This window comes from Neoarius graeffei, chromosome 23 (genome assembly GCF_027579695.1).
Source record: "Neoarius graeffei isolate fNeoGra1 chromosome 23, fNeoGra1.pri, whole genome shotgun sequence".
Lineage (NCBI taxonomy): Eukaryota > Metazoa > Chordata > Actinopteri > Siluriformes > Ariidae > Neoarius > Neoarius graeffei.
Genome location: NC_083591.1, coordinates 49,313,870 through 49,336,880, shown reverse-complemented (window position 1 = coordinate 49,336,880; position 23,011 = coordinate 49,313,870). Strand labels below are relative to the sequence as shown.

At 43.1% G+C, this 23,011-nt stretch overlaps 1 protein-coding gene across 1 annotated transcript in view; it reads left to right on the top strand.

Moving 5' to 3' along the window:
* Positions 1 to 23,011, top strand: part of ap1m1 (adaptor related protein complex 1 subunit mu 1) — a 70,563-nt gene that overhangs the window by 43,675 nt on the left and 3,877 nt on the right. The window contains exon 11 of the mRNA XM_060906319.1: positions 21,865 to 21,940. Within this exon, the coding sequence (XP_060762302.1) occupies positions 21,865 to 21,940 (76 nt within the window). The remainder of the gene's footprint in view (positions 1 to 21,864; positions 21,941 to 23,011) is intronic.

Sequence of the window (23,011 nt, the reverse complement as noted above, 5' to 3'; positions counted from 1 at the left end):
CCGAAACTCTGCATGAAATACAAAATATTTTAAACAAAGATTTTTTAATATTCACCTTGGACCCCTCTATCAAATGGATATCTCCATTTCGACATTAGGTTTACAATTTCACAGAGTTTGATAAAAATGTACAGTCACCCAAGAAAAGTGATACTTTTTCTGTCACATCCATAACACATCTTTTATTGGCATTTTCTGGCATGCCCGAGATGTACTATGGGAATTGTTCTTGTTCTATCACTTCTCCAGTATGGTACAGCCTTAAAATATGCAACACCTGTTTAAATACTGGGGGACAATAAAACATGCACTGGGTCATTTGTTGCCATTTTGAGTTCAAGTTTCACGTCCATAACGCTGGAATTGCTCAAATGCAAACTCACATCATCGCATAATAACAAATGCACTGCCCGAGTAAGTAATAGTATAAAACAGTGACAGCGACTCACGGTAGTTTGTGACAAAAAAAGCCCGGCTGCTCATATCAGGAACTGTATTGGACATTATTTCACTAAGTAAATAACGCTACCGATTATCCTTAAAAAAATGATGTATTATCTTACTGGTGAAAAGTGATCCCGCGTGCCCTGCTTTCCAGACATCGCCGGTTCGAGCAACCGAAAGCCGCACAGAAGTCTGGCATCTCGTCACAGTCAGAAATTTAATTTCCTCTAGAAATCATAATGCAAGTTGTTTTAAATTAACCAACCCGAAAATGAAAACCATGTGCAAGTGCAACTTCAGTTATTGAAAATATTATCTCATGACCTTCCATGTAAAATTACTTGGTGCTACGAGCTAGCCTAGCCTGAAACACAACTTTGACAAAGCTGCAGTAAGTCGTTTTTGAAGAGAAAAGGTACGATTTTAGCATGCTCAAGCACCCAGAATTACAACCACATTAATAATGTTTTAAGAAATCAAACCATTTGTATATACGTCAAAATTTCAGCAAGATAAGAGTATAAACATTTAAGCATCTCAATGGTCTTACCTCAGTGTACCGCGAATTCTGTGGAAAAGCTTGCCTGTGGTAAGATGGCCGCCCTGTGCGGACGTTCTGGAATACGCGGTGAGGCATCTAGTCTTCTATGTATATCTATGTTTCTACCTCTTTCAACCCAGGAAGTGAACAGTGTGCCCAGTCTTTGACATTTCAGTTCTTTAAATCCCTATAAATATCATATCCCTTACAAAAATTAACCATGGTTTTACTATGAAAACTAACCATGGTTTATAGTTATTCATGGTTTTCATGGTTTTTTGGGTAACCATGAAAACCATGGTTCATGACTATGGTTTAACCATGGTTTCACTATGGTAAATGTTAATGTATCTGGGCTAATCGAGATCCTTCTCTACAGCATTGACTGTTGGACGAAAGCATGGTAATACTACAGTTAGTGCAGCCTTTTAAAAACCATACTATCCCTTTTTAAACTAATTTCATAGTTACTATGACCTATTACACATACAACTATGATGCTACTGCAGTACTATGGATAAACCACAGTAATGCTATGGTTGGTTCATAGTACTTAGAATCACCATGAAATACCATAGTAGATCCATGGTTACTACCATGGATGAACCATAGTAATACTATGGTTGGTTCATAGTACTTAGAATAACCATGAGATACCATGGTAGAATCATAGTTACTACATAAAAACCATAGTATAACCATGGTTACTACATAAAACCATGGTAAAACCATAGTTAACCATGGTAGATTTTCATAAGGGATATGAGTCACAATTAAATAATAATAATAATATAATTCTTTATATGAGATCATTTGAAATACATTTTCATTCAGTGTGTAAAAGTCATATGTGTATGCAGATTCATTATGGACGATGAGAGGTGATGCAGTTGGCTAACAAGTAAAGTTGGTTTAAAGTGATGCTTCGTTTGGTTATTAGGCTTGTCCTCAATGTTTGTTTTTTCTTTCTTGTATAAGTGAGGAATGGAAACAAGGAGAAGAATGAGAAGCAAACAGTTGAGGTTCTGAAAATGTGACATTAACGTTTATACTCCTGTTGTCGGCGGCACGGTGGTGTAGTGGTTAGCGCTGTCGCCTCACAGCAAGAAGGTCCTGGGTTCGAGCCCCGTGGCCGGCGAGGGCCTTTCTGTGCGGAGTTTGCATGTTCTCCCCGTGTCCGCGTGGGTTTCCTCCGGGTGCTCCGGTTTCCCCCACAGTCCAAAGACATGCAGGTTAGGTTAACTGGTGACTCTAAATTGACCGTAGGTGTGAATGTGAGTGTGAATGGTTGTCTGTGTCTATGTGTCAGCCCTGTGATGACCTGGCGACTTGTCCAGGGTGTACCCCGCCTTTCGCCCGTAGTCAGCTGGGATAGGCTCCAGCTTGCCTGCGACCCTGTAGAACAGGATAAAGCGGCTAAAGATAATGAGATGAGATGAGACTCCTGTTGTCACTAGATGGCAGACTAAACCAGCTTCTTTACTCCGAGACATTTGTGCTTTGTGGATTGATGTATGGTAACTCCACAGACTTGAATCTCAAGTAGTGCATTGCGGGACCGGTTTAACAAGTCAGCATTTATAATTGCCCTCAGCTTCATGGTCATGTTCAAGTGAAATGAAAACTTTCCGATGTAAAGTGATACAACAAATTCTTCCTATTTGTACATTTCTGATGTTGCATTGTGTTTTGGTGAGTCCTGTAAGGAATAAAACACTTTGGGATGTGCTGTTCTAGAGAAAATAATCATTACCAACCTAAATTTGATTACTTTCCTTTAACAGCATGTCCTGAAGTGCCCTATTATTATAGCAATCCAGAACAACTGGACAGAAATCTGGATGTAGGAACAAGTTCAAGGTGATATTGGTGAGGGAAAATCTCCCTGAGATGACATGAGGAAGAAACTTTGAGAGGAAGCAGTTTCAAAAGGGAACCTGTTCTCTTCTAGGTCACAGCAAAGAGTGAGGTTGCATTACAGGCATTTAGAAGATGCTCTTATCCAGAGCAGCCAAGGGAGCAGTTGGGGGTTTGGTGCCTTGCTCAAGGGCACGTCAGCCATTCCTGCTGGTCCAGGGAATCGAACCAGCAACCTTTTGGTTCCAAAGCTGCTTCTCTGACCATTAGGCCATGATTACAAATCATTACTGTAAAGAGCACATAGTACGTGGGTGTCAAACTCTGGCCCGCAGTGTAATTATATTTGGCCCGCGAGGCAATCCCAAATGACTACTCGTCGGATTTGTGTATACAGCGCATTCACCGCTAATACTACAAATCCCATAATGCTCTGCTGCTGTTTTGGCGCGTCAATCAGGACAGGACCCAGAAACGCAGAAGGACGTCCAAACGTTCAACAACAAACGGACAGTTGCCATAGCGACTTCACGCTACAACTTTTCGACACAATGCCTCAGCTCCGCACCCAAGCTGCTCAGGTGCTCTCCATGTTCGGCAGCACTTATCTATGTGAGCAACTTTTCTCCTCAATGAAGATGACCAAAACATCTCACAGGAGACGTCTGACTGATGAACACCTTCGCTCGATACTGAGGATTTCCTCAGCTCAGAGCCTGAGCCCAGACAGTCAGTGCGTTTACATGCACATAGAGAGAATCGAATTTCTGCCGTTGCTCGACTGAAATCGAAGTTCAAAATGCCATGTATACACCTTAATTCGGCTGAAATTGAACCGAACTTGATTTCTCGGAATCGAGCTACACGACCTAGATTATGCGATTGTAGCCGAGCTACTTAGTGCATGTAAACCCTATTGAGCTACGTATTCGAGCTACTTACTTCAGCACTGCCCCTTCCGGAAGTGACAAGACCACAAGCGGGAAACACAACAGCCTCGGTCGGCATGACAACGGCATGAATCTTTTCTTTTTGTGGCATTGTTTGCACTGTTAAAATTTAGCTCACTTACTGTATCACCAAATACATCTGTACAGCTGTTGCATAGCTGTGAATTGTGTACATAAACAAGTCACTGTATTTGTGTGTGTGTGTGTGTGTGTGTGTGTGTGTGTGTGTGTGTGATGTCCAACATCTGAAGAATGTCAATAAAAACAAAACAATTGAACTTTGTGTGTTTATTAAAGTGCCATTCCACCATTGGATGTATTCTTTGGCATAAAATACAATATATTTTATGACATGACTAGACAGAGAAATCTTTTAGCTTCAAAATGATATATCAAACATAATTTTTTGACAACGACAAGTATATTAATTTTGCGACCAAAGTCACCTACCCTTTTAATTTCCGCGCGGTAGTGAAACGTGATGTCATCGGCAGGTTCCCCTTCTTGTGTACAGATTATCAGCAATGGCGGATAGAACGCGATGGTCAGCTTCGGAAAAGAAGCGAAGGAAAATAGCAAGTGATGCCCAAAGGAGACGGTCGACGGTGAATATCGGCACAGCAATCGACAAGTGGAAATCGCGTTCTATCCGCCGTTGCTGATAATCTGTGCCACGTCACACGTGACGTGGTACACAAGAAGGGGAACCTGCCGATGACATCACGTTTGACTACCGCGCGGAAATTAAAAGGGTAGGTGACTTTGGTCGCAAAATTAATATACTTGTCAAAAAATTGTTTGATATATCATTTTGAAGCTAAAAGATTTCTCTGTCTAGTCATGGTGTCATAAAATATATTGTATTTTATGCCAAAGAATACATCCGATGGTGGAATGGCACTTTAAGACACAAGTTAAATTGTAAGCAAAAAATGGACTTTAGAAAAATATACAATTGTGCAAAATAAGTTGTCTTACAAAACAGTGGTCTGCGCAGGACAGTTTGTAGCCATACAGTCTGTTAGAGCAAGCCTAACAGCTTGAGCACGGAACTTGTGAACACGGAACTGCCAGTGTTGCCAGATTGGGCGGTTTTACGTGCATTTTGGCGGATTTGAACATGTTTTGAGCTGGAAAACGTCAGCAGTATCTGGCAACACTGCTGATAACTTGGTTTATACTCTTGAATAGCTCTTCTTCATGACGACAACCGGAAGTGTACCAACACGATGGGGCGTGTAGCGCCACCTGTGGCTCGGGTGCACAATGTACCTCACACAATAGCTCGATTTCCTTGTGTGCATGTAGGATTGGATTTCTCTGGCACCCCTGCTGGGACCCTTAGCTCGATTACCGACAGTAGCTCGATTTGGATGTGCATGTAAACGCACTGAATGATGAACTAGCATCCAAGAAGAGATGCCAGGTATCTGGCTTGGGCACATCAGATTAGATCAGTGTGTAGCAAACTGAGCAATAATTAACCTTTTCTTTATGCACTTTTTCTTGCTACTCCAAGGCATGGGCTTGAATGGTTGATTGATTTATTATTGTTGTTTTATTTTTAAAATTATTAGCCTGTGGAAAAAGTTTATTTTGATATTTAAATCAGAAGGCTGCAAATAGAAAAGAGGCATACGATTTAAATTTCATTTAATAAATTAATGCCATTGTGTGTTTTTTTTTTTTGAAATTCGATTTAGCATGTCTGCACTATTGTTATATATTGTATAGTAATAAGCGTTGCTTGTTCCATATTCAATGTTAAAGCAAAACTTGTTTGGGTCCATATTAAAAGGTTCATTTGTTCAATGTTGGCCTGCGACTTTGTTCAAGTTTTAAATTTTGGCCCACTGTGTATTTGAGTTTGACACCCCTGACATAGTACATTACTGGTATTTAGCAGATGCTCTTATCTGGAGCGATGTACAACATACCCAGAGCAATCAGGGGTTAGGTGCCTTGCTCAAGGGCACTTCAGCCATTCCTGCTGGTCCAGGGAATCAAACCGGCGATCTTTCGGTCCCAAAGCTGCTTCTCTAACCATTAGGCCATGGCTTCCGCCAGTTTGCCAATTTTTCCTGATTAAGGCATGACTTTCCCAAACATCTGTGAAACAAGTTCCTGTTATTGTTTATATCAGCTATAAACATTCCTACCTTCACCCTCCCGTCTCTTTTTGAAGGTAGTAATATGGTGAACTGGAGCTTGTCATGTTCCTGAGAAAGCTCCTCTTTCCTGTGAATTACAGCTTTATCTCTGTTACAAAGCGCCGACACTGGAGACACTAATTAAGCATTCAGACACTCGGGGGCGTGTTATTAAAAAAAAAAATGAATCAAGCACCGGTGTGCTGAGATGATTATTTTCCAATAACCCATCTTGTATGCGCAGCACTCTGCCAGCTATTATATGAAGCATTGAACAGTGCTGTGGTGTAACCGTATGTAAATATCTTTAGATGTGCGTGAGTTCAGAGCCTATGGCACCAGTTTGTTTTTGTTAACCAAATGCACAGCTTGCTTTTTTTTTTTTTTAAGCTGATTGGTGACCATCTGGGGTATTTGCTTGAAAGAGAGACTGGTGTTAAAATGTTGCTTTACATCTAGTTTTATCACCCTACCCCAGCTTTGATGATTTCTCTATAACGGCACACACCATCATGTTTCATTCCACTGCAACCACGCTATAACAAACTCTCTTACTATGAACTTTTGCATATAGAGAACTAAATTTGTGTCCACTGCCTTTAGTGATGATAATGAGTTGGAGTCTTCAAAATAACATCACTGAGCCATGCGCTGCTCTTCCCACCAGAGACAAACAATAAGTCTGCAGTCAAGGTAACAATGCATGTTAATGCCATAAAGGCTTAACGAGTCCAGCTTAGGTTTCGATCACTAACAATTATTGAGAACACAGTGATCAGAGGATCTATAAAAGGGTGACGTGATTGCTGACGTCATCGGTGATTTGCAACACATGAATGAACTGAAGGGTGACGAGTTAGAAAACATAGCGAGTCAGTGGGTGGACGTTAACAACGATACACTGGTAACCTCCATCATTTGCATAACAGACGAAGACATCATCGCCTCTGTTTTGGCCCTTTTCCACTACCCTTTTTCAGCTCACTTCAGCTCGCTTCAGCTCACTTCAGCCCGACACGGCTCGCGTTTCGACTACCAAAAACCAGCACGACTCAGCTCGTTTCAGCCCTGCTTAGCCCCTAAAACTCGCACCGTTTTGGAGTGGGGCTGAAGCGAGCCAAACCGTGCCGACTGAGGCTGGGGGCGTGAGCAGACACTCCCCTGTGCACTGATTGGTGAGGAGGAGTGTCCTCACATGCCCACACACGCCCCGCGAGCACGCTGGGATCTGTAAACACCGCAAACCCGGAAGAAGAAGAATTACGAATTACGAGAATTTCTGAAGCCTTATGCGCCTCGCCTCATCTATACGCTCTTGCCAGTATCTGTTGGCGTTGTCGGTGACAACAAGCCACAGCACCAAGACCAGCAACACTAACGACTCCATGTCCTCCATGTTTATTGTTTACTATTCGGGTCGTGAGACTACCGCTTAAAAGCTCACTGAATCAGTGACATACAGAGCATCGTGGACGAGTTCGCGGAGCGCAAGGCTCGCCGTATGCCCTTCAAATAATGCGCGCAGTAGGCTATTGATGTTTTATTATGAGCCATGTACAGTATGTCGCCTAATGTTTTTTTGTTTCTGAGTTACATGTTCGTTTGAAGGACTTAATGTACTAAATAACATAGTTGCACCCCGTAGTGTTGAAATTGGTAAACACAGTGCATTCAGTGAGGTTTGCACCGCCCTCCTTTTATTTCTGACTCTTCCTGTCACCACTCTGAGTGCTCATTCGTATGCCCTTCAAATAATGTGCGCAGTATAGGCTATTGCTGTTTTATTATGAGCCATGTACAGTATCCTAATGTTTTTTGTTTCTGAGTTACATGTTCGTTTGAAGGACTTGATGTACTAAATAACATAGTTGCACCCGGTAGTGTTGAAATTGGTAATCACCGCAGTTGCGGACATTTTGTAGCCTAAAATGATGTTATGATAAGCTTTAATAAAGGGCCCGGTCATTTGCCCCGCCCCCGGCCCGGCTCTGACTTGTTCCGCCACTGTCACTGATGTCACTGTTTGCGCTGCTTAACGACATCACGTGACGTCCACCCACTTTCACTAACTCCACCCAATGTGTCCACCCACTTCCAGCCAGCGCGGTTGTAGTCGAAATGCAACTCCAACAGCCCCGCTCAGCTCGACTCAGCTCGACTCGGCACGGCACGGCTCAGCCGCGTTTGTAGTGGAAAAGCGGCATTTGTGATCTTAACGTTTAACTCAGGTGGGGTTTACATTAGACCGTATCAGCGGATCATCAGATTAACGTTTTTAAAACGATTAGCGTGCACACAGCAACACCAATACACGGATACGCTCGGCTCCGCAGGCATCCTGCACTCCAAATCACGAGTGAAGCGCACGAGCAGTGATTCGGGACTGAGCCGCTGTGTGTGTGATCTCAGTGCATATCACTTACCACTTGCAAGTGGAAGGATGGCAAGCCTAAAGACAATCATAACTACACAATGGGCAGTATTTGCATCAGTATTTGCAGTATTTTCATACTTTTATACTCTTTAATGAAAGGTGATACAAGGCGGAAGTCCGCGCCGTTTTTCAGCAGTCGCGTCACGTGACCAACGCCAGCGAATCAGGAAGGTGGATGTCACAGTGACGTTGTCCAATGACGACGCCAGCTAGAGCTCAGCACAGCGTATCCACGTATTCTCAATGTTTACACAGCACCGGATCAGACACGATCTGGATTGAATACGTGGACCCTGGCGGATTCCCGTTTCCCGGCGTTTCCAGGCGGTTTAATGTAAACGGACAGTGCATCCGCGAAGAAAACGAGACAGATACGGTCTAATGTAAACTTGGCCTCAGTCAATTAAGTCATCAAAGAAAAAGCAGTCCAGGATTACAAGTTTCTTTGGCAAGTGAAACTGATGGGACGCTATTGTAAGTAAGTAAAATTTATTTGTATGTCGCTTTTCACAGACAAACAGTCACAAAGCGCTTTACAATGTATCAAAGCCAAAAACAATAGGAAAGGAAGAAATAAAAATAATATAAACAGTAAACAATAGCAAGCAAAACAAACCTAATAAAAAAGGTATAAATTAAAACAAATTCAAAGACAAAGTGGGCCCAGTTGTACAATAAGAAAAGCAAATAACAGATAAAAACAACCTAGCCAAAAGCCTGTCTAAAAAAGTGTTTTTAATTGGCTCTTAAAAACATTTAAAGAAGGAGCAAACCTGAGTTCAGCAGGTAAGTCATTCCACAACCTGGGGCCAACCACTACAAAAGCACGATCACCCCAAGTCCTAAGGCGGGTACGTGGGACAGACAATAAGTTTTGATTATTGGACCTAAGAGAGCGAGCAAAGGATAGGGGGTGCAATAACTCAACAAGATATGCAGGGGCCTGGCCATGAATTGATCTGTAGATAATGGTGAGGATTTTGAACTGAAAACGGTACTGGACTGGGAGCCAATGTAGGGAGCGGACATTGTCGTACTGTAACGGCTTGTATACTGGGGCAGTGAGGAACTGCCCCATCTGAGGCCCTGTTTACATTATTTCGAATCAGCGGATCATCAGATTAACATATTTTTAAAACGATTCGCGTGCATACAGCAACGCCAATACACGGATACGCTAATCACATGACTAATTAGACGGCACGTCACATGATCCCAGTGCATATCGGGCATGCACAAGTCACTCACCACTTGCAAGTGGAAGGATGGCAAGCGAACACCTTCTCCAGCAGATAAACACACCTGGCTGTGATGTTCATGTTCTCACTGAGTTTAAGCGCCTGAAGGAGGTTGAAATGTGTAAATAAACCTCAGTGCAGCTCGGCGCTTCCTCCTGCGCTCCAAATCACTCCGCCCTGAACAGCGAGTGCCCTTTGGAGGGTGCGCACTCCGGCCCTGCGCAGCTCACAGAGCGCGCGAGTGAAGCGCACGAGCAGTGATTCGGGACTGAGCCGCTGTGTGTGTGATCCCAACGCCAGCGAATCAGGAAGGTAGATGTCAGTGACGTTGTCCAATGACAACGTCAGCTAGAGCTCAGCACAGCGTATCCGCGTATTCTCAATGTTTACACAGCACCGGACCAGACACGATCTGGATTGAATACGTGGACCCTGGCGGATTCCCGTTTCCAGGCGTTTTAATGTGAACGGACAGTGCATCCGCGAAGAAAACGAGACAGATACGGTCTAATGTAAACTTGGCCTGAAACTGCCCCATACTGACCATCTGAAAGATGCACAGAGACATGTTAATAAACGGCAAGTAATTAGATACCGGTGTAACTCCTCACATTACTCCTCGCCGTTCACAGTTGATGCTCGACCACGCCCTTGCTGCCACACGTACTTTATGTAGCTGAAAGTTTACAATATTTGCATTGTTTGTTTTAATGACATTGACTCAGTTTCCTTTACTTTGTAAATATGTAAGTGAATTAAGCATAACTTTTAAATTAAACACATTTGGCCTTGTTTTACGAAAGAGTGAGTGAGGGGTATGACGAGGGTCCATTTCACCATTACAAACTTTTCGGTATAACGAACTATTTGGATGTCCTCCAAGGAGTTCGTTATAGTGGGGTTGCAGTGTATTGATTAGGAAGGGATTTGATCGTTGTATATGGATTTGAGCTACATACGTATTTACACTTGTAAGAAATCTGGATTTTTATTTATTTATTTATTTATTTTTTAAATTTAAACCTGGTTTAAATGCCTCTTGGGTGCATTTGAACCAAATGTAATCTCCATCTATGTCGCATATAATCTTTATAAATGCTCTCTAACTGCTGCTCAGGCCAGCTGTTTCTCTGTCTGTTTCGTCAGCAAATAACTAAAACACAATTGCATCAGTCAGTGCGTTTACATGCACATCCAAATCGAGCTGCTGTCGGTAATCGAGCTAAGGGTCCCAGCAGGGGTGCCAGAGAAATCCAATCCTACATGCACACAAGGAAATCGAGCTATTGTGTGAGGTACATTGTGCACCCGAGCCACAGGTGGCGCTACACGCCCCATCGTGTTGGTACACTTCCGGTTGTCGTCATGAAGAAGAGCTATTCAAGCGTGTAAACAAAGTTATCAGTTCCGTGTTCTCCATTGCGCGTTTTTCTCCCGTCCGTGAATTTTAATATATTCAACTCCTTAAGCTGAATGAGCATGAACTCTGTCTCCTCATTGCTCCAGAAGTGCACGTTTCTGCTCGCCATTTTCTCTTCTTCGTTTGTTCCTCCTGACCTCTTCTGCTGCTCGCTACTACTGTTGTCATGCCGACCGAGGCTGTCGTGTTTCCCGCTTGTGGTCTCGTCACTTCCGGAAGGGGCAGTGCTGAAGTAAGTAGCTCGACTCCGTAGCTCGATAGGGTTTACATGCACTACGGTAAGTAGCTCGGCTACAATCGCATATTGGTGGGACATGGCGATTCATTTCCGCCAGTTCGTTCATGTCGGTCAGTTCAGCAAAGAAATTCGTTCGTTCAGTTCGTTCACTCGTTCATTTTGATGACGTCACACCAAAGCGGCACAACAATGGCTGTCGTCCGAAGTTTAGTTCATCTTGAGTGAACGAGAGGCGGCAGAGGTGCCATCCACAATAGATTCTCATACATTACAATGTGCTTGAGAAAAAGATGGAAGAAAAACATTATCCTAGCATTATCTGAAAAAGACTACATAAACAAAGCTCTGAAAGTTAATTAAATGTAGATGAGAATAAAGCTGTTTTTATATTTATTATATTTATTTTAGTAGAGCCATGGTCTGCCGGCTATGCAGTTGTTCTCTCAAACCCATTAAGCAAAAAAAAAATTGCTTATTTAACAGCAACACTCATTTCAGAGAATAAACAACTTTACAAGTCATCGTATTCAGCGAACAGTAGCCTGCGATGTCTCTCTGCTGCATTCATGATCATTCATTGTTCTAGTCGTTCACTTCGAAGACTCGTTCAAAAAGAACGGTTCGTTCGTGAACGACACACCACTAGTTGCTATGCGCCCAGCCCAGTATGGCAGCAGGCAGGCTGGCTGCTGGCTGTTCGTTCGTTCGCGAACTGCTGAGCTCGTTCGCTGTGAACTGAAATGTATTGCTGAGTGAGAGCTCTAAATTGTAAACTAAAGACCTGGCATGTGTCAACGCTCTGATAATAGGGCTCAGATAGCCCTTAAAGAAGTAAAGTGGCGCTGCTCTGCACAGATCAAAATGCAAGTTGGACGCCCTTCTGCTACTGAACAGATCCTGCTGATTCGCCAACGACCGAGATTCAGAGACCGCCCTGCTGCCAGCGAGCAGAGACTGCTGATTCGCGAACGACCGAGAACGAGAGGCAGCGCGAACTAGTTCTAGTCGTTCACTTCGAAGACTCGTTCAAAAAGAACGGTTCGTTCGTGAACGACACACCACTACAATCGCATAATCTAGGTCGTGTAGCTCGATTACGAGAAATCAAGTTCGGTTCAATTTCAGCCGAGCTAAGGTGTTTCCATGGCATTTAGAACTTCGATTTCAGTCGAGCAACGGCAGAAATTCGATTTTCTCTATGTGCATGTAAACGCACTGAGTATCTTGCCTTGGTAGGATCTCCTGGTCAGTTTCAGAAATTTTCCAAGGGCAGTGTTTCCAAATTCGCCATTCCATCTGTGCAGTGTGATTTGCTCTGTCTTGCTGTCTGAGAAATGGCTACTTGCATGGTGTTTTAAGGGCTGCAGTGATCATATTCGCTGAATGAAGCCTTGATTTAAGTTACACTGAACGTATAGCTTAAAAACCTCTCCATTTACACCCTTAAAGTGTCATTTCACATTGCTGGGTTTTTAAGGTATAGTATTCTAATATGTGACTATAAGTATACAGCATGTTAATAAGTCACTGATCACTGAGAATGAAGTGTGTGTGTGTGTGTGTGTGGCTGAAAGTTTGGCTGAACTCTGGGTGCCCTGCCTTGCTCCATAGAGTTCAGCATGATGGTTTTAAAGGAGCCGTACAATCTGCTCCTCACGCTCCTCCACTCCTCAGCCAATACGATTAGTGCTGATTTTATATGATTTTGAAAGGGAGTGAATGAATTGGGGAAGCAGAGGAGATTTCCTCTCTCTTGTGGATTAAGTTGTATTAAGCATCCCACACGGAACTCAAAGTCGCTAAACCTCTCGTTTAACTCGATTTTCCCCCTCCTGATGAGCAGGATTATGAGGAAAGAATCAGTCATTTCTCAAATCGAATTAAATAGTTAACTTGTGTGAGATTTCCTCCTGCTAATTTCTCTCATTTTTATGTACGCCTGTTTTTGTTTTTTTTTTTCCCCCCATTACAGCCTCAAAGCTGCCTTTTTGTTTTGATCAGATTATATGCTCAATTTTCCTTAAGACAACAGACATTTACAAATGGATGAACTGATCACACTTTTTTTTGGTGCAATATCATAGTCAGAGCTCTGGGTATCATCCTCACAATACCCGAGCCTGCTCTCTGCAGATGTTGCGACTGTGGGAAATCACCATCATGATGACTTCATGGTTCAAGAGAATGTGTTCTGTGTTAGTCAAGATCACACAAGTTCACAAAATGTATACGATGCATGTTGAAATCCTAATACTGATTTGGAAATGACTGATGACAACAATGAGTGAGTAGGATGGATGGATGGATGGATAAAAACTTGGTTGGAAACTTGGAGGGATGGATGAATGGATGGAGTAGTAAACATGGATGAGTAGATTCAGCCATAGTTGGATGGAAACATGGAGGGAGCGATGGGTGAATGGATGGAAACTTGGAGGGAGGAATGGGTGAATGGATGGATGGAAACTTGGAGGGAGGGATGAGTGAATGGAGGGAGGGATGAGTGAATGGATGGAGTGATGGATGGATGGAAAATTGGATGGATGGATGGAAAATTGGAGGCATGGATGGATGGAAAATTGGAGGCATGGCTGGATGGAAAATTGGAGGCATGGATGGATGGAAAATTGGAGGCATGGATGGATGGAAAATTGGAGGGATGGATGGATGGAAACTTGGAGGGATGGATGGGTGAATGGATGGAAACTTGGAGGGAGGGATGGGTGAATGGATGGATGGAAACTTGGAGGGAGGGATGAGTGAATGGATGGAGGGAGGGATGGATGGAAACTTGGAGGGAGGGATGGATGGAAACTTGGAGGGAGGGATGGATGGAAACTTGGAGGGAGGGATGAGTGAATGGAGGGATGGATGGATGGAAACATGGAGGGAGTGATGAGTGAATGGATGGAAACTTGGAGGGAGGGATGGGTGAATGGATGGATGGAAACTTGGAGGGAGGGATGAGTGAATGGATGGAGAGATGGATGGATGGAAACTTGGAGGGATGGATGGGTGAATGGATGGATGGAAACTTGGAGGGAGGGATGAGTGAATGGATGGAGGGATGGATGGATGGAAACTTGGAGGGAGGGATGACTGAATGGATGGAAACTTGGAGCAAGTTCTGTTTGCTCATTCCTCCCTCCAAGTTTCCATCCCTCCCTCCAAGTTTCCATCCATCCACTGATTGATTCATTTAAAAAAACAGAAAGGAGTCTACCAAAAAAAATTTGGACACTGGAAAATTTCATTTAAAAAAATGTTTATCCTGTTTCTCATATATTTAGAAAGAATCAAAATTAATATCTCGCGCAATTTTAAGTAAATAAAAGAGATAACAGAAAGGAATCTACATATAAATAATTTATGCATGAAAGGGTTAAATCAATCAATAACATATTTTAAATCTTGCTAGAAACAAAGCTGGAATCTTCATTATATAAAAATTGTGATTGGTTACATTGGGACAGAATCGAGTCTTCTTCTAGACCGTACCTGTACCTCAACCTCGTTACCCATTGAAGTGGAAATACTGATGGGAAACATTAACACAACACTACTTGATTAACTTCTTTCATAGTGTTGTCTCAGCCACACAATGCTCTGGACACAGCATGTTCCTCTGCTAATGCTTGTGCGCTTTTCTGGCCAAAAGCTTCAGAATATCGGAGGCTGCAGTCGAATCGGCTCTCTGCACTTCAGTGTATTTGCACATCTGTGCCTCAGTTTCACGCAAGAACACTTCAACACTGTTACCCCACAAGCTTTTTGACATATTGGGTTTTGCACTGGATTGAAAAATATTCACAGAGTTATCTTTAAAGGTTGTTAACATTCTATTTGAAGCAGTTAGTCACGAGTTAGAGATGTACCATGTCTCTCAACTGGCTTATTCCTGTAAGGCAGTTCTTGGTCATGTTCTTGGCCATGTTTGGCCATATATTGACGAATGGTTTGAGACAATGAGGCATTTGTATGACACATTTGTTGATGCAGTGGACAAAATTAACGGCTGAAATGTAATTTGAGAAAGCCAAGCAAAAAACAAGACCAACATGATATAAACATACCACTGGCACAAAATCATCCCCCTTCTTTCAAGAATTTGGGTAGTCAAGCACTTGGACATGTTTCTCTATTGAGTACTCAATCAGTCCCAATAACTGCTTCATTCTGTAGTCCTGGGTATTATTTTAAACTGCAACCGGTGGTGAGTCTCAAGTCCGGGAGGACTTGAGTATTGGGGAAAGTGGAGTTACCCCTGAATCACCATTGCTCCCAGGTCCCGGAGTGGTAGCACCTGCCTGGGTTAAATAGTACATCAATAAGGCGCTGGCAGCAGGGTGCTTTTCGGTGCAGTGTGGCAGATGAGCCCAACAGGGTCAATGGCACACCACCAAGTGGCATGCAGAAGAGCCACTCAGACAGCCAGTGAATGGCATCACTCAGCAAGTCAGTTGTCACTGCGGGGCAACTTCCATACCTGTCAGGTCTGGAGGTCCAGAGAGACAACGCAATGGGGGCACGACATTGTTTGTCTTACCTTACCGTGCAAGGCGCTTCATTAGGAGAGGAGAATAGCATAGAAGAGCTCACAAGGCCAGACATTGCGTGGCGGCTTGGCCAGGCCGACCTGCGTTTCTGCACATCATAATGAAGCAGTCATCATCGCTAGCGATAGACAGCCGACAACAAGAAGTCCCAAAACTGATCCAAAGTTTCAGGCCAGTATTGCTCTGATAGTTCTACTGAATCAGTGTACTCTTAAGGTACATATTTGGGATGGTAAAAAAACAGGAGTATCCTCGTACCAAACAAGAATCCCCATCATAGTCTGTATGGATTTGAATTTGATGCATTTCATGACCACCCTCCTCCTGCTGAATTGGAAAAAGAACTGAAGATTAGAATTTCTGTCTGATTTTAAGAGCTGTGCTGCTTAAGATCCTGCTCTGCCAGACGTCTGCTGAGAAAACTTGCTGACTTGCCTTGGGGTGAAACCTCAGGGATGCTTTGATAACCCTTACGCTCGTATACACACTCACCCGTTCCCTCTCTGTGTCTCTCTCCTGTGGTCAGCATGTCTGTCTGCTTTACTGGTGTCCTTGTATGGCCCGTGAATGGAGACTCCCTCCTGTGTGTCTGTGCCCCCGTGACAGCAGACGTTTTTTTTTTTTTTTTTTTTTAAAGTGTTTTAGAGGGATTTTCTTTTTCTCTAGTATGGCTGGATTTAGCCCTGTTTCTCTGCAGCCATGCAAGAGCTGTGTTCCAGACTTTATGGGTGGCATTTTAGAGCGTCCGTAATAACAGCACAAGGCGGCACCGCTCTCAAATTCATGATACCACTTTAAGCAAGTGGCATCGTTTTTTTTTCTCTCCTCCTCCCCCGACACTGAGCTATGATCATGATCAGTCTCGTCTCAAGGATGGCGAGGCCAAAAAAAGTGGTTGCTCTCGCACACTTAGATGTCACCCTTAACAGTTAATCAGTCTCAAAGGCTAGGGCCTGGCCTTGCATAAAGGCCTGTAATTTTCATGTAGTCAGTTATACACAATGATGATTAAGTGGTTTTTTATTTTTTATTTTAAAGATTATACATCTTAATTGCTTGCTCACAGGTCTGGAATGAGCCTGTGGTGATGGTTCTACCACCAAAACACCAAGGCATCTTGATTATCATCTTCACAGCCACACCTCTCGTTTTAGACTGAACTGAGAACAGCGACAATCTTGTGGAATAAGTGTAAACCATTTCCTTGTTACTTGCAGTGTCGATGTTTTTAATTTATTAGGTTTCGCGCTTGAGGGCTCGTCTCGGCTGTCACGAGTCCCTCAACCCATTGCTCACCGTTAAGTAGCTTGTACAGGCCACTAACTCTGCAACCAAGCTCTTCAGTATGTGCAGAGATTTACAAGTGCAGGCTTTTGGGAGAAAAAGTGACTAGACTGCATGTCTGTGAAGGTCTGGGAGTCTGTCTCCTGACTGCGAAACATGCTCTATAGGCCACAAGGTCTACTAGGCCATGCCGCGTTAATGAAAGACCAGCGCACAGCAGTAAACACACACACGCCGAGCCAAAGACATCTTGAGCACCACATACAGTGTCTACACTTGTCTTGTAAGGTGAATTTTTGGTAAAATGAGAACCGTGCACTCGATCTTGTGGAGCCAGTTTTGACATTATAGTGCCTTGTGCCTTGGCGCTGTAGTGACGCAGCACTCCATAAACCCTCTGACATGAACCAAGCGCTGCTTAACCACCACTTTGACATGCACTGTGGCCCGAAAGGCCGTGAACACAAAGCCACATTTGGAGATCTCAAGTTGTGACCGTCTCGTCACCGTGCCAGTGTGTATACGGGCCCGCCTGGGTCGGTCCAGAGGGAGGTTTTGATGAGTTTTAAATAGTGGACGCTGCACCCAGGGTGGCACTGCTGCACCCAGCTAAAGTCCACATGCACAGCCTGAAATATGCACAGAAGCGACTCTGCGTTGGTGGGGTTCTCCACCAAATTTGATTGGAAATAGCCTGGGAGACTGTTTTTAAACTCCTCCTGTAGCCTATATTGATGCGTCCTGAACTCTGAATACGCTTCTTGTAAAAAAGAATGCCCAGTTGCTATTTTGTCTACACACTTACTATTTTGAACTGTCTGTCCTTCGGGAATACAGTGTTAGAAAAAGCCAGATGTCAGAGCTTCGAATTTTACTATGTGTATACTTTGGGAGAACACCCAGTGTACTAGATCACCTCAGAATATCTGAGCCGCTTTTGAGCAATGCCTTTTCAGCGCGTTTTATATATTGCTTTTCTCTCCTGTGCGATTGTGCAAAGATACAGTGATGCAACAGCTGACTATCAAGGTCATGGAGCATGTCTCAATATCTCTGCAGGGAAGCGAGTTGCCATTTCCTCAATCTCACTTCTTCAAATGCTTCCTGTGTGCCACTTAGACACTTTCCCAGGCTTTGGTGCCACAACGTCCTCAGCGCAATTTTTAGTTTTTGTCACATAGTGTGTTAATGGCTAATTATACCACCAAACGCTCGATTCGGAGTAGTCAGAAGGTATTGGTTAATTTTCCATAACAGCAGCTCTTTTAATTTTATTCTTTCTGTAGTATAATGACTTGTGCAGGGACTTGGATGGCATTTTTGGAAGGAGTCTCCAGTGTCAGAAGCTGTAAAGCTGTACGTTTTCCATCACAGGATGGAAGGGCTTTGTCTTTTGGTTGTTGGACAAAAATTGCGATTTTGTCTTTTTTTTTTTTTAAATTAATTTAATTAATTGTTGTGGTATATGAGACATTATTGGAAAATGACCAAATTCAGGATGGCGAAAGTAACTTGTGGGCCTTTTCCACTACCCTTTTTCAGCTCACTTCAGCCCGACACGGCTCACGTTTCGACTACCTCAGAGCAGCACGACTGAGCTCACTTCAGCCTTACTCAGCACCCAAAACTCGCACGGTTTTGGAGTGGGGCTGAAGTGAGCCCAACCGAGCCGAGTGGGGCTAGGGGCGTGAGGAGACACTCCCCTGTGCACTGATTGGTGAGGAGGAGTGTCCTCACATGCCCACACACGCCCCGCGAGCACGCTGGGATCTGTAAACCCGGAAGAAGAAGAATTACGACAAAGATGATGATGATCAGAAAACTAGAAGTTCCGTCTCTTTCTGAAGCCTTATGCGCCTCGCCTCATCTATACGCGCTTGCCAGTATCTGTTGGCGTTGTCGGTGACAACAAGCCACAGCACCAAGACCAGCAACACTAACGACTCCATGTCCTCCATGTTTATTGTTTACTCTCTGGGTTGTGAGACTACCGCTTAAAAGGTCACTGATGTCACTGTTTGTGCCGCCTAACGACATCACGTGACGTCCACCCACTTTCGCTAACTCCACCCAATGTGTCCACCCACTTCCAGCCAGCACGGTTCAGCGCGGTTGTAGTCGAAATGCAACCCCAACAGCACCGCACGGCTCAGCCCAACTCAGCGGCGTTGGTAGTGGACAAGCCCCATTGGACCACATCTCAGCTCTCCATCCTTGATTTATTTTTCTGTAACAGCACGCCCCCTAGTGTTTGACTTGTTTACTTAAGGAACTTTAGATTGAGAAGCGTTACTACTTATTAACGGAGCTCAAGGTCTTTACGGGAAAATATCAGAAGACCGAGCAAGTGAGGTTAATGAGGAGTTTATTATATGGCAAATTTTTTTTTTTTTAATTTCTAAGATTATAATTAGACAGTCCTCATCATGAGGTGTGACGCTGCTTTCAGTCACATCATATTTGTAACGTAGTTGAGTCACACATGCAGAATAAACGGCTAGCGGCTTCGAAACTGAATTTATTTCTCCGCTCGAGTAATACGTGACAGATGTTCTAAGAAAGTTGGGCCACTTTTTTTTATTTCATTTTGATTTCTAGTTAAATTTTATTTATTTATTTATTTTTGTTTTTGTTTTTTGCAACGTTGAAAGCCGGCACCTTGGAAAGAAAGTCTGTAATCGTCCACGGGCATTACAGGAAAATACTACCCGCCAAGGAACCAATCAGAGCACACAATTTTAGAAGTAGCTCATGATGATGATTATGATAATGCATATTTGTTTTGCTGATATGTATTACAGTAATGTAGTAGGTGCTGAGCTGTTAAGGTTGTACACTATTAACGTGAAGGCTTTTGAGTTTAATTCCCAGCACTTACTCTTGATCTGTACTGATTTTAATGGTAATTGTTCTTCTTTTAAATTATTATACCCCTGCTCCAAAGGAGGGGGGGTAATCTGGTTTACCTCTGTCTGTCCGTCCGTATCTCCGTCCATCCGAAACACCCTTTTTTTTCTCAGCAACCGCAAATCATAGCCACTTCGTACCAAACTTCAGCTTGGGGTTCTGTACCGGTACCATATATACCATTTTCAGGTCTGTCGCACATCAACTTCCTGTTTACCGACTGGATGTATTTACGAAACACCCAGCGTGGATTTACAAAATTTTCCTGACACTTTTCTCAGCAACTACAAATCACAACTGCTTGATATTTGGTACCGAGCTTCAGCTTGGGGGTTCTATACCATGTATACCGTTTTCAGGTCTGTCCCACATCGACTTCTTGTTTCCCGACTGAATGTATTTATGACACATATAGCGTGGATTCTGACGCTGTTTCAAGAAGCAAAATGCTTTTTCAAAATGACAGTTTACCAGGATGCTGTTTGAAATCCCTGGGGAGAGACACTCAGTGCGTTTACATGCACATAGAGAAAATCGAATTTCTGCCGTTGCTCGACTGAAATCGAAGTTCTAAATGCCATGGAAACACCTTAGCTCGGCTGAAATCGAACTGAACTTGATTTCTCGTAATCGAGCTACGCGACCTAGATTATGCGATTGTAGCCGAGCTACTTGGTGCATGTAAACCCTATCGAGCTACGGAGTCGAGCTACTTACTTCAGCACTGCCCCTTCCGGAAGTGACGAGTGACGAGACCACAAGCGGGAAACATGACAGCCTCAGTCGGCATGACAACGAATCATGACAACGGCATGAATCTTTTCTTTTTGTGGCATTGTTTGCACTGTTAAAATTTAGCTCACTTACTGTATCACCAAATACATCTGTACAGCTGTTGCATAGCTGTGAATTGTGTACATAAACAAGTCATTGTATTTGTGTGTGTGTGTGTGTGTGTGTGTATATATATATATATATATATATATATATATATATATACACACACGTGTGTGTGTGTATATATATATATATATATATATATATATATATATATATATATATATATATAGTGTGTGTGTATATATATATATATATATATATATGTGTGTATGTATGTATGTATGTCCAACATCTGAAGAATGTCAATAAAAACAAAACAATTGAACTTTTTGTGCGTTTATTAAGACATAAGTTAAATTGTAAGCAAAAAAAATATTTTTTGTAAGCAAAAAATGGACTTTAGAAAAATATACAATTGTGCAAAATAAGTTGTCTTACAAAACAGTGGTCTGCGCAGGACAGTTTGTAGCCATACAGTCTGTTAGAGCAAGCCTAACAGCTTGAGCACTGAACTGCCAGTGTTGCCAGATTGGGCGATTTTAAGTGCATTTTGGCGGATTTGAACATGTTTTGGGCTGGAAAACGTCAGCAGTATCTGGCAACACTGCAATAACTTTTTGTTTATACTCTTGAATAGCTCTTCTTCATGACGACAACCGGAAGTGTACCAACACGATGGGGCGTGTAGCGCCACCTGTGGCTCGGGTGCACAATGTACCTCACACAACAGCTTGATTTCCTTGTGTGCATGTAGGATTGGATTTCTCTGGCACCCCTGCTGGGACCCTTAGCTCGATTACCGACAGTAGCTCGATTTGGATGTGCATGTAAACGCACTGACTGCTCTTTACTTTACTTGTTTCAGGGTTCATTATTTGTTGAAGTCAACGTTCATAATAAGCGTCCTGTTCCTTCGATTGCTTGCGTTCTGATATAAGCGAGAGTGGTGGGCGGGATACGTAAGTGAGCAGTAGCTCACAGTTGATCTTGTTTTTTATTAAACAGGTACGTTACCTGAAGATCATCGAGAAGAGCGGATACCAAGCTCTCCCATGGGTACGATACATCACCCAGAATGGAGGTAAACACAATCACTCATGTCAACTCCTATATTATGATGATGACGACAGTAAGCCTTTTATCTGTTACAGTACCACTCATGACATTATGAGATAAAGAGGGGAAAAAAACAACAACAGCAACAAAAAGTTATAGTCCCAGTTTTTAAAAATAATACCACAAGCAAAAATAAAGTGTCTGTGGTAAGAAGATGCTTACTCCACACACACACGCACACAAAAGTTCTCACACAGTCTTCCTGGCACTATATTTATCATTGTTTTGCAGAGTGTTACAGGTATTGGGCAACAATTAGGCAATTCAGTACAAGTCAGATGAGCAAGAGAGAGAGTGAGTTGTGTGTAGAGATGCAATGTTTTTTGTGAAAAGAGGATGTTTGAGAAGAAGAAGATCGAACTTTGCTCACTGCAGAGATGCTGTGCTGAGTCAATAGTAAGATGGGACATTCTGTACTTTCTCTAGTTTAACACTGAACTCGATTATTTAATTAATGGTGAGAAACGGCGAGTCTGAAATCACATTTGCGTAAATTCAAGGCCTCGAGTCTTAATTTATATAGTCTTGTCCTTAAGGACGGTCTTAATCTGGTTTTTGCGTCTCACGTTAATGCATTAACATAGACATGCACACACTGGGTAATACAGGGTTATTTGCACCACACTGGCTTCCAAAATCTCAAGTACCCCTTTTCCACCAAACCAGTTCCAGGGCTGGTTCGGGGCCGGTGCTGGTTCACAACTCGTTCAATTTGCGAGCCAGCTGAGAACCAGTTTGCTTTTCTATAGCTCGCGGTGCTAAGGCCAAATTAAAAAAAAATAGTGTGTTTCCGGTAACCTGACCGACCGAGAAGTTCGGCGGCGAAATTGCCGACCGTAAAGTTTTTATTACAAATTTCCCTCGATATTTTAGTGTAAGCGGCGTTAGTTTGTCATAATTTTTTTTCAACGCATTCAAGTTGTGAAAGAAACGATAAAAAGTAAAATGTTTCGCCACTTCTATCAGCCCTCCTGCATAAACATGGAAGCGCACTTGTATACTGAAGGAGGAAGGCAAAACTGAGCCGAGCCGCCAT